This window comes from Aptenodytes forsteri, unplaced genomic scaffold (assembly GCF_000699145.1).
Source record: "Aptenodytes forsteri isolate BGI_AS27 unplaced genomic scaffold, ASM69914v1 Scaffold369, whole genome shotgun sequence".
NCBI classification, from domain to species: Eukaryota; Metazoa; Chordata; class Aves; order Sphenisciformes; family Spheniscidae; genus Aptenodytes; species Aptenodytes forsteri.
Genome location: NW_008794965.1, coordinates 1712801 through 1724875, shown reverse-complemented (window position 1 = coordinate 1724875; position 12075 = coordinate 1712801). Strand labels below are relative to the sequence as shown.

Here is a 12075-nt window from a genome sequence, read left to right as displayed (position 1 = left end):
CACCACTGCAGGCTAAGAGGGCACATTTTATAAGTGTAGGTACTGGAGAAAAAGAGAGAAACAGATAACAGGACAAGTGCATTTGACAGTCAGAGGTAAAGGTGGTGCTAGGTCTTGATGTTATGAGCCAGTGACTTCCAGGAGAAATTCTGACCAAGGAAAAAACACCTGTCTCAAGTTTTCTTATCAAAGACCCTCTCTGTTCTAACATTTCAAACACAAATCTATGAGACGATCAATGTAAAAAATGCACCCACAAGAAAAAAAAAAAAAATCAAGATGAAACACAGTTAACCTGTTGTTTTCAGTTTTGCTGCCTTGTTTCTCTTCAGCTCAAAGCCCAGAACATCACAAAGAGCTGTTAGTTCAATGAGGGCCAGCGTGGGGACCTTCTTCATATCCTGAGCAGACAGATCTCCAATCCTGGTCACTCCTAGTCTGCCCTTAGGGATCTAAAATTTCTAAGGGAAAACACACACACACACACGGTTCAGTGCAAGTATCATTACTAATCCCACTGGTATCAAGTTTTGCTGCATTTTTATCATTCCTTACCATAACCAGGCATCTATTCATTCTCTTGTTTTCAACACCAGACAAATGCCCCAAACTACTCCTATTTCTACTCAACCCACAGCTGAATAAATATTTTTCCTTTTCAGCATTGCTCTTTAACTGTATTGGAGATCCCGATTTATCTAAATTAAAGACAGCCTGATACCCACCCTAATCTACCTGAACTTTGGAAGCAGTCCGGTACATTTGCAAGGAAGAAAACTGTTAGCATTACAAGTAAGAAAGTCTTGTTATTCTCCTCCTTTCAGTGGAAACGACCCAGACTCAAATCAAAATAGCTAGTTTCACACACAAGTACTACTTCTTTTGACCCTTCACTACACAACTGTTATCCTCGCCCAACGCCGCAAGGATAACTGCATTACCTGTCCAAAAATACAGGTAATGTATTTTTGACCTGCTGTAGACCTGTTCCAACATTATCCATAGAGGACATTTCCAAGAGCTGATCATACAGTTGAATCAAATGTCTTGTACCCCTCTACACAAGAAGGGAGCTAATAAATTCTAATAGGAAAAATTCCTTCAGTGCTTACAGTTAGAGCGTTTCCATCCTTTAACCTCCTAGATTCAGACAGGAACGATCCCTTGAGCAGGACAGCCGCTTGCTCCGAGTAGGCAACATCCATGTTGAACATCTCCTCTTTTCCAGGGTTTCGAACCGTGCAGGAGTAATCCTGGGTTTCTGCTACAGAGGAGAAAATGTTCTGAATTTCAGAAAGCCAAAAGGATGAAGTTTAGAAAACAAGCGTGCTAAAAGAGCAGTTTGAGACAGGTTTGGGAACCACCACTTTTTAATAAAAAACTGTATTAACATTTGAAAAGAGTGTTGTCATAGCACAGTCCTGAGACTGATCAGTAGGGTAAGATTAGCTTAAAGCCACAACATTACAGCTACAATCACCAGATCACTGGTAAGACATGAGCACGGCCTTAAATTAGATGACATACCTATGGCTAACTTCTCTACAAAATTGCGTATGGCATTTATAGGATTTCACCATATGACCTTTGCTAGAGTGATTTTATTTGCATCTTCTAATTGCTTTCTGGAAGAGTTACAGTTATCAGTTTGAGCGGCAATTCCTAACACCACCAGAGCCTGGAAAAATTTACTAAATCCACAACTGTGGATAACCATTTATTTAAAAAAAAAAAAAAAAAAAAAAAAAAACACAGACAAGGCCAATGTTTCAGAGCCCAGATTAGTATAATTTCCCTTCCAGTTCCAGCCCTACTTCAGATCCTACTCCCCTTCCAATCCTAGTCTACATTTAAAAACTTCCTTCTTACTTCTCTGTACATTTGAAGTCCGTAGTTTGTGCCACAAGGGATCTGGGCTGGACTCCTCTTTCTCAGCTGCTGTCTCCTGAAAAATAAACCAGAACGTGTTTACCTACACAAAACAGAAGTTATTATAAGACAATCCAGTTTTGGCAGGGGAAAAAAAAACCCAACAAAACACACACAAAACAGAAGTTATTATAAGACAATCCAATTTTGGCACGGAAAAAAAACCCCAACAAAACACATCTGGCATTGTTGGCTAGTCTAAGATAATGCTGCTCAAGCTCAGGGCTACAAGACTACTCTGAAATTAAGAATCATAATTAGAGGATTTGGCAGGCAGGCGGAAAACAGATGACTATCTCATAGACAGTACGTGTGATAAATTTGCACATCATTAAGCCAATTCTTCCTCTCTCACAATCAGCAGCCAATTTCCCCCTTTTAGTTCATGCATTGAGGGGCTAACAAACAGTGGACCAACCAAGCTGCATGGGATCTACCCATTGCCTGTGACCGCAAGACCTTTCACGAGAAAGAACACACTAAGTAGACATCAGCACCTCAAAGATTCCCTTCACGGGCTTCATAGGAACCTACCTCTTCATGTCTAGAGAGAGAAGTGAATCTTTAAAAATATAAGGAGGCACTTGGCAGGCAATTCTGTTAATAAAAACCTTACTTTTGCTAGAACTAGTTAGAATATAGGAAAGCTTATTGTATTACCAAAAGTTAGCAACTTTCCGAGAACATGCTTATGACATGGAGCTGTGGACTGAGGACTGAAAGTTAAGAGGAACCTGTGCAAAATCATTGCAAATGGACAAAACAGTTCATCTGCACAGAAGACGTACTACATCTTTAGAGCAGGCGCACAACGGATGAGCCTGCCATGAAAGCAGAACCAATTCATTTAGCAACTGGCTTAATCACACATCATACACTGAATAATGCCAGAGCACCTTCAGATCCAGCTGCTGTGCAAACAGGCCACACTGAACAGTAATATAGGGGAAGTATGTAGAAAGGTTCTGACAGAAGTGCCAGCAGCTTTGATGCCTGAGAGTAGCTCACGACAGAGGTGGACAGGAGGTGAACTGCAAATCCATCTTGAAACACCGACGGAAATAAAAATCCAAATTACTTTGATGCGTCACTGCCTGCACTCTCACAGGCTGAACTGCCTCCACTCAGGTCACAGCTGAACTGAATTAGCTTTAAGCTCGATTTGCTGAACACGGCTTTTCCATAGGTAGAGCCCATTCAAACGTTCTGCTCCCAGTGTACCGAGAGAGCAGCCAGTAGTGGGAAGCACCCAAAACCTGACTGAGCAGTAGGGGCACAGATACTGGATCTGGGTTCAATTCTAGGACTGTGGGGAAATAAAAAAACCTTAACCCTTCTGTATTTCTGTTTCCTCGCTTACGAAGTGGAGATTTCAAATATCCTTTTGCGTGATAAGGGATTTATCATGTTTTGCTACATGTCTCGAAAAAGTGTTATAGCAACACCAGGCCTGTTTTGGCATGTGGTTCCTGAATATGTCCTTCAGCCCCAAAATTGTGCTTGGGACTGGGACGACACAGCAAATCAGTATGGAAAATTAACCAAAAAGCCTGCTTCCCTCTGGGATTGCTCCAGGAATTACTCAAAGGTAAAGGACTTCTTCCGCTCAGGTTATGACACTGGATGTAGGCACTAACATCTCAGAAGTTTACCATTTTACATAGAAATCTCTTTCCATTTGCCTAAGCTGAGCGTCAGTCACTTCCCATGAAATAAAGAGGGCAAACACCACCCCTTGTGTACACTGTAAAAGACACATAAGGAATACAGAGATTAAGCTCAAGGCCACTCAGCAAAGAAGGAACAAACAGTCAAATGGACTAATTTAAAATACATTTTCTTACTTTCACTAAAAAAAGAGGGGGAAAAAAACAACGCTGTTTTTTGTTTCAGTGGCCTCCACTGAAACTGTGGATCTCAGAGGCAACTGCAAAGCTTTAAAAAAAAAATAAAGCCAAAGGAAGTATGAATAATTCCAGTAGAGCTATTGGAAAAGAGTCCAGTGATCTTGCCCAAAATAAGAAGTGAGGAAAATGTTTCACTTCCAATTAAATTATGGCAATTTAAACAGGCAGCTTTAGCATCTTTGTACATGCCTTCATTATACCAAAATGCCACTTTAAAACATCAGATTTGATTTCAGTTGCTTATCAAATGCAAATTATCAAACACAAGTATTAGTGGCCTAGTGAGTGGACACATAAGATTAAGAGCTTAAAAATCTCCATTCCTATGCAGTAGAAAGTAAAATTATTTTAAGATATATAACAGGTTTGTGTTTAATCTTCAAGTTTAAAAACTTGATGAGTTTCAGTTGAGGCACTTAAGACAAGCTCGCAGCATTACTGCTTTCAGAAATGTCATCTTTTTGTCACCCATTTGTGCAGGCGTGCAAACAATGCTCTACAAAAGCAAATCAACCATGACACTGTTTCAGTGCAATTCACAGTAAGGAAGAAATCTGCACCTCAGCACTGGGCAGTTACAAAGAACACAACCACAGCAGTTTCCAGTGATGTTGCAGACTGGTAGTGTCACTCCCTTAAGGCATTCAAGGGATCATTTGGGTATAATTCATCTCATTATAGTAAAAGATGTTTCAAAGATGCTCAGGCTGAGGAAAAGGAGTATTCAGTTCTGCTAGCAGCAAGGGTCCCATGCTACTGAAAAAGGTAGATCTTGGCTAAGCTCAATACCTTCCGACTAGACACTTGACCGAGTAGAAGAAGTCACAAGGAGCCCTGATTGGGATACTTCCCAGCAGCCCCTAGAAAAAATAAGGATACTCTACCTTGTGGTCACAACCAAAAGAGGAGCAGCACAGCAGGAAAGCAGCTGAAAAGTTAATGGTCGTGTATTCTCTAGCAAAAAAAAAAAGGCAGTGGCTATTCTTTTTCTAGAATTACCAGCTGTACAAGATCAGCTTATCAGAACGGAACTTATGAAGTGCTCTCTCTTTTTTTGGTTAGTAATGATTTAACATGTCACAAGAATAAAGAAGACACAAGAGGGCTCCAAACGATACCAGTGCTCCACGACGCTGCAGTGCTGTAGGCACTATACAGAGGTCTTCCAACAGTCTCTAGGAAGCTTATGGATCTGCAGGTTTTGTAGCAACTTCTCAACGCTGCAACCTGGATGCAGAATTTCTACAATCTCAGCTTCATTTCAGCTCAAAAGATGAAGTCATCTATTTGGAAATGAAAGTAGCCCTAGACCCAGAAAGCCAGTCAGCTACCACAACGCAACAGTCTTTCAGAAGATCCCACTAAATCAACGTACCTCAGAGTTGACCACTCCAAAAATGTCTCGGACATCACGCACAGGATGCTTGTTCTTCCTCCTCCGAGACCGGGAGTAGGTATCCAACCGCCGCTGCACAGCAGCAGCCTGGGTCTTGGTCAGGGTGGAGAGCAGCACGTTGTCGTTTCCTGAGGCGCGGTCCCCGAGGAGGTCGGACAGACCCGCGTCCTGGAGCTACTCGGCTTCAGCTTCTCCCTCTGCGAGGCAAGGGATGAGAAGGGCGAGCGAGAAGAGAAAGGATAACAGCAATTTGAGTGCTTGAAACACTTCAGAGGCAGAAAACCAGAAGCCTGAGCCGCCCCCTTTCTGGGGCTGCAACGGGACATCACTGAAAGGGAGCCGCATCTTTTTTAGGAAGCCACGGCTATTCTCAAAATCTTAGCCCTATTCCCAGGTACCCATCTGGGTATCAGGGTGAAATCAGAGGAGAGACAGCACTTTAGGCAGCTACAACTGCCCACATACTCCTTTCTCCTCACCCCAGGTGAAGAAAAAGAGAACAAAAAACTACGGAGGCACGGATATTGCCAGGAACCTAGGCTCCCTCAGAAGCTGGGCAGAAGGTGGGCACAAGGGTGACTCTGCACGGTATTTAGCACAAAGATTGCAACAGGAACTGAACCCAGTGGGCACTTTCACAGGACATGGGAGGAAAGTCAGAGGCACTTGCTTAAATCTGCCTTTACATGGACTGCCTGTGCAAAGGGGAGCTGTGGCAGCAGGCAACAGCGCACAGCAAACCCAGAATGAATGGCACTGCCTCCCTCTGCAGCGCACCTGATCCTCCGACATCTTTGAGAAGGGACAAAAGATCTGTGGGAAGCCACAACATACGACACTGCACATTTGGCTTTTGTACTTTTCCCAATTATTTGGCTATTTCTTTTAATTTTTATTTATCTATCTGCATGCCTATGTATCAACAACTTTTTTTTGTTTAGATATCCAGACACTGATCTGGTAGATTCAAATGTATTTTATTTAATATACTTGCAGAACTATTTGCATGTGCCATCCCTATTCTTTACCTTTTTAATGGATTGGTATCCATACAGTCATTCGACAAAAGCAAAAAAAATTATTCTTACTCCGTGCATTCGCTTTATGTCTGTGCCTGTTCAAAACATCACTAAAATTAAAGACTGTTCCCGTTCCAGAATGAAGTGCGAGAAGCCTGGAGACAGTACAGCAGCATTACTCAAACAATCTCAATTCCACTTCATTCTTCAATGTATCTAAATTTGCACTGCAAACACAGAAGACAATTTTTTCCTTATGGGATGCACCCTTTGTGCAAGTGAGAAAGTGCCCTGAGCAAGGCAGCTACTTGAAATCCAAGGATAAAAGAAGCAATTTAGCAGGTGGCTTCAACTTTAATACAGTGAACACCACAAAGCCTTTATCTTTTCAATTCTACGTACCACATTCATTTACTGCAGGCAGCTCCAGCATAGCTCTACCAAAGGTTATACTAGGAAAAAGAAAAATCACAACTGAGCTGACTGAAACGGAACAGTTCGTTCCCGCTCCTCCTTTCCTATGCAAACTGCTATGTCCTCAGTTGTCACAGCTGCTCAGGCAAAGTTTTATTATTGCTGCATCAATAATAAAAAAGCCATGCGGCTCTTCTTGAGAGATTAAATAATTAAATTTTTCTGGGGAAACTTCTGTGTTCATGCAACTTGCAAAAACATATTGTGATTCCATTAAAACTCTCTTCAGCCTTCAGAGCATGCTCTTCGTGTTCTTAGGCACTGTAATGAAACAGAACTTTTTTCAGCATCACACCACAATAAATAGAGCTGGACTTGAAGTCAAGTATTTCCTTTAACAAATCTTCTAGCACACTGGACAGCTTTCCTACGTGGTCTTAAGTTTTGGTCATTTCCCACGTCTGGTTCTACAGAAGCTAACAGATAAGAGCATCCCCTGGTACTGCTCGCTTGGTTACAGCTGCTCGCGCACTCGTGGTCCCGTTCATGACTCCTCACTGCACAGCTATTTGTCCTACATCCATGGTTTCACAGCAGCACAGCGCGCAGAAGGCTTCTGGTTTATTTTGTCTTTGGGAACTAAAGGAAGTTAAGCATATTGCTTGCAAATTTTGAAAATACCCAATTCCAGTCATAACAGGAAACTAATCTAGTACACAATACTAAACAGCAGGCCCTAAATCGGACATCCGTGTGAGCCTACTGCCCCATCTGATGCCAAAACACCAGATTTTAATTCCTCTATTTAATATTTTTGGCCCAGTTATGTTTGCCAGTAACGCAAAAGGAAACCAACAAAATAGGTTATTTATGGGGAGAAGTGGGAAATCAGAGAGAAACAGGTCAGAACTGAGAGGTCCACAGAAGCCGAGCTGCAGGTTTAAGCCTGGAGAGCTGCTAAGATTTGCCTTGTGAGTTCCAGACAAGCAGCATTTCAGGAGGACACAATTAGGAATAAATTTGCAAAACTAAAGAACACCAGTTCCAAAAACTTACTTGAAACGCAAGCTAGACAAAAATAGCATTCATAATAAAGCATTTAGTTTCAAAAAAGCTAAAGGACAGCTAAGCATCCTACAATTTCAGACTAAACATTAAGCACAACTTCCTACATAGTTTTCGAAGGCAGAGAAGAATCACTCTTTGCAGACGCTTCTCAGACATGATTACACGCTATAAGGGTGCTAGCAGATATTTCAGTGGCACTACCGCACAGAATGCATGCGTTATCAGCCTGCTGTAGAGTCAGACCTTGGAGAGAGCTGGATAAACAGCAGACAGCAAGGAAAGGACATTGCTGCTCATATTTCAGGGAAAACCTACTTTCTGGCCCCCTTCAACTGTTAGTGAGGTCACAAGTATCATCAGCGCCTTTCTGCTGACCCAGTTCCTCTGCAAAGTTACACGCTGGCCTCCCACTAACACCAGGTCACAAGCAGCTTCCCATTACACCACCCCTTACCCAGGGCTTGCACAGGAGACCAGCGTCCTCCAACTGGGTCAGTGTTTTTGCAGTGCCTTATCTACACGTAGCCTCCACGCCGTCCCTGCACTGCGATTACAATCAGCTATTTGCCAGGTTGAGCCACGTCGTCTCCAGACAGAGCTGTTAGCCCAAGCGCAGCTTCTCAGGCTTTATGCAAAGAGTGACGGTGCCTTCGGCTCCGAGGAGCCCTGAGGCCTCTGTGCTGCATTACCACCTCGCGGTGCTCCAGCCATAAATTGCAGAGACATGAAAGCCAAAAGGCACCAGCCAAGTCCAGCTTCCTTTATCCGCACCATCTGAAGTTTCCCCTCTCTACTGATGCTTCCAGCACAACACTTATTTGACTAAACTCCTTCACAGAAGGCACCAGGAGGCTGAGCGTGCCGCACCTCCTTCCCCAGCCGAGAAGGCTTCGCCACTCAGAGCATTATTTCAAGTCTGTCTGGTTTCAGTGGCCAATTAAACAGTCAGCTCTTGCCTGCTAGATTAATACATAGCATTAAAAGACACTTTTCCTTGTGTCCCTGCTTACACACAGTAATCAAATTGCCTCTAGCATATCAGTGTTTCGGATATCCCAGACAGCCTTTCATCTCATGGCATGGCCTCTTTTCCAGAGTCTCCTTCCTGGTGCACTTATTTTCTGAGTCACTTTTGCATCTCTTCCAGTTCTAAAAAACAAACTTACATCCTTTATGCAGAGACTCTAACAGCAGACCTTAATGTTTACCGTGTCTTGCCTACTATGGCAGACACGGATTATGATCTGCCCACCCCGCCCTCCAGAGCCCGCTCTATGCACCCAGGATAGCTATTTACCCTTCCCAAGCACGGCAGCACACTGGGACTTTCACTCAAACATTTCCCCATTACATACCTGGATCCTTCTCAATATCAGGCCAGCACAACAGCTGTAGGCTGTACAGGCTGCAAAAACCCCACCATTCAAGAGGATGTACAGCCAACTAAATCACATTCCTCAAAATGGACCTGGAAAACGTGTGATCCCGGTCTGCGGGATCGCTGGGCGCTTATCACAGTTTATCATCCCTCCAGCACCCCAGGACGTTGTACCTCCCATGTCAAAAGGCAATCGGTCCAGGTTCCAGTTATTCCAAATACTGGATAACATCAGCACTACCGAAAGCCCATTAGAAACACCCCATGCATATGAAGCAGTCTTCAAAGAAAGAGAAAAAAAAAAGGAGGTATATAAGAAAAACCTTGTGTGGATGGACTCATTCTGGATGATTATTATGGTTTCTTGAACAGTGAATCGGAAGGGGAAAAGTTTGCTTTCCACAAAAGCAGCTCTCATAAAAGCCACTATGATGAAGTCTCAGAACCACATACAGAAACAAGCCTTCCAAAACACCGTCCGCTATCACAGCGTGTTTACCGTACAGCCACCTGCATGGGGAGCGAGAGCCCCTACACTTAGTGGGGGCTGTTTGAAAGAATCTGGAGCCCTGAACGTACTCCTGACTGAGCTTTAGTCAGCTTTGTTTCAGAAGCTGAAACCAGGCCAGGCCAGCACTCCCCTTCTGCAGGGCATTATTCACCACCCAATGAAAAAAAAAAAAAAATATCTCTCCGATTTGACCGGTAATATTCTGACCATATTCCAACATGCTGCTAAATCATTCAGGTGCATAAGCAAGTTTTCTCAGATGTTCATCTTCCTCCCCTCACTCCCGACATTTTTGGCAACCTACCCTCTTGTGTTTTGACATCTGCAAGGCTGCATTCCTCTTGCTCAGCTTCAGCGCTCTGTTTAATGTTCTCTACTTCCAGCCAAAAACTGTCCATTGACAAGTTGTCCAAAGACTCTACCGTGGAATTCGTGCCCTCTGACACCGGGGATGCCAAAGGACTCTTCGGAGGAAGCTGGCTCATTTTGCAAGGGCAATTTCTGGTACTGAGAAAGGAAGAGATAAGGAGAGAGAGATTAAGCTACACGTATTCAGATATGGCATTCACAATACAGTGGTCTTCATTGATTAATGACTGCAATAAAAGCCAAACAGAGGTAAGTGCTAGACTTCCTTTGGTTAGTGTTTAGCAATAACAGACAAGGTTGGGATCAAATCCGCTAGAGAAGGGGAAAAACTGCTGTCCAAACATGTGAGAGGACAGTATCAACACAGGTTTTCCGATGCTGTCCTTCCAGTGACCTCTGAGACACCACCTACCACTCCCACACTTGCTTCCAAGATTCCCCTGCAAACTTGCACAGATACCCTCTGCATTCACAGACAAGATGTTTCAAGCTTGGTGCACGTGTGCTCTGGTTATCTGGCACACACAGCAAGTCCGACAACTCCCAGCCACAGCAGACTGAACCCAGCAGGCTTGTCGTCCATATGCAAAAACTGGCACTGCTCCATCTCCTGCACTTCAGCTCATGCAATAAACAACTCAGATGTTTGAGGCCCTCTTTTCCTGCCCAGGCTGGATTTTTCAGCTGTAAAGCAGCACAAGTGTCCTGGGAAACCCAAACATACAGAATTTTCTTACCACCCTGTTGATTAATTCATGGGCGGCCAAAGCCCCAGACTGGCCTTGTACAGCTTTCAACCTCTCTGCAGAAAGTTGTGAGGTTCTCGTCAGTTTATAAAGTAATGTCTCTCCTAAAATGAATTTTAATTCACTTCAAAGGGTTGCAAGCCATTTAAACCCTGCTGTATATCTTTTTCAAAGACTAAAAAAAAAAGGCGTAAGTGGAACCTACTTATGAAAACACCTCAATGGTTCAACTTATGAATACAAAATTAAAGAGACTGCACACTACGCTAATTCTGGATGGTTTGAAAAACACCTGTGAACGGCCACTACCACCAACACAGATAGGAATTGCTTTCTAGTTTCACAACAAAAAAAAGCAAATCAAGTCTTGTGCCTTGAAAACCATGACAATAAAACAACCACCAAATGCAATTTAGCCTCCTAACTCTAGAAGGACTTAGAAAGTTATAGATGGCAAAATATCTGTAAAGTTTTAGTTCCTTTCACTCCAGAAAGCCATTATTAGCAGTTCTGGCACTAACTTGTTTCTGTTATAAGAAGCATTTCAAGTCATAAAGGACTAAAACTGAAGATCTAACAACTAAGAGGCATATGTTGTAGGATATTCTGCACTTACATTTACACGTGTGCATGCATATTATGCTCATACCTTTTTCTAACATACACATAGGCAGCCCTTCTCTTCTAAAGGTCAGAACTAAAGCAATAACCATCGTTCCAGGGACATCTGGAGTCAGCAATGGCATTGAGAAGAAGAATAAGAAAGTTTTTGTTTGTTTTACAGGAACACAAAAGTTAAAGATTGAAGAGAGCTATTATGCCACCCAGCCCACCTCTGACAAGGGCAGAGGTGATCTACTTGTTTAGTACCCGTCCCCATCTTTTCCCCGCCTTTCCTACTCCTGGATATCCAAATAACAGGCCTCCAGTTGAGATGCCACTTCATAGCCCGCTGCAGCACTTAAATAGTCAATCTAAGATTTTTTTTTTTTAATTATTTATTTATTTAACCTTCATAGTTCATGTCCATCTCTCTCAGTTCTACTACAGCTATCATCCCAAACCATTATTTCCTCTTTCAACTTTTTACTTACATCTCTACCCATTAGGAGTTAAAAATTTACATCACATCCCTCACATTAACTCTTTGTCTTTAGTACTCCTCTCCATTTTCTCACATTTGCTGACAGCCTTCTTGTAAGAGGATTAGATTTAAACAAAGCCACCTTGCTAGCATCAAAAAGACTGTTTAATACCTTGCCATGATATCTCACTAGAATTCTATTACACGCCAGTCAATAGGAATCATCACTTGCAACATGGAACTAGAAGGAGGAT

The 12075-nt window shown here is 42.9% G+C and overlaps 1 protein-coding gene across 1 annotated transcript in view; it reads right to left on the bottom strand.

Annotated features, from left to right (window-relative positions):
• ARHGAP40 (Rho GTPase activating protein 40) overlaps positions 1-12075 on the bottom strand; it is a 43024-nt gene that overhangs the window by 9484 nt on the left and 21465 nt on the right. The window contains 5 exon segments of the mRNA XM_009275533.2: positions 296-461; positions 1113-1264; positions 1870-1945; positions 5212-5429; positions 9927-10129. Of these exon segments, the coding sequence (XP_009273808.1) occupies positions 296-461; positions 1113-1264; positions 1870-1945; positions 5212-5429; positions 9927-10107 (793 nt within the window). The 5' untranslated portion in view covers positions 10108-10129.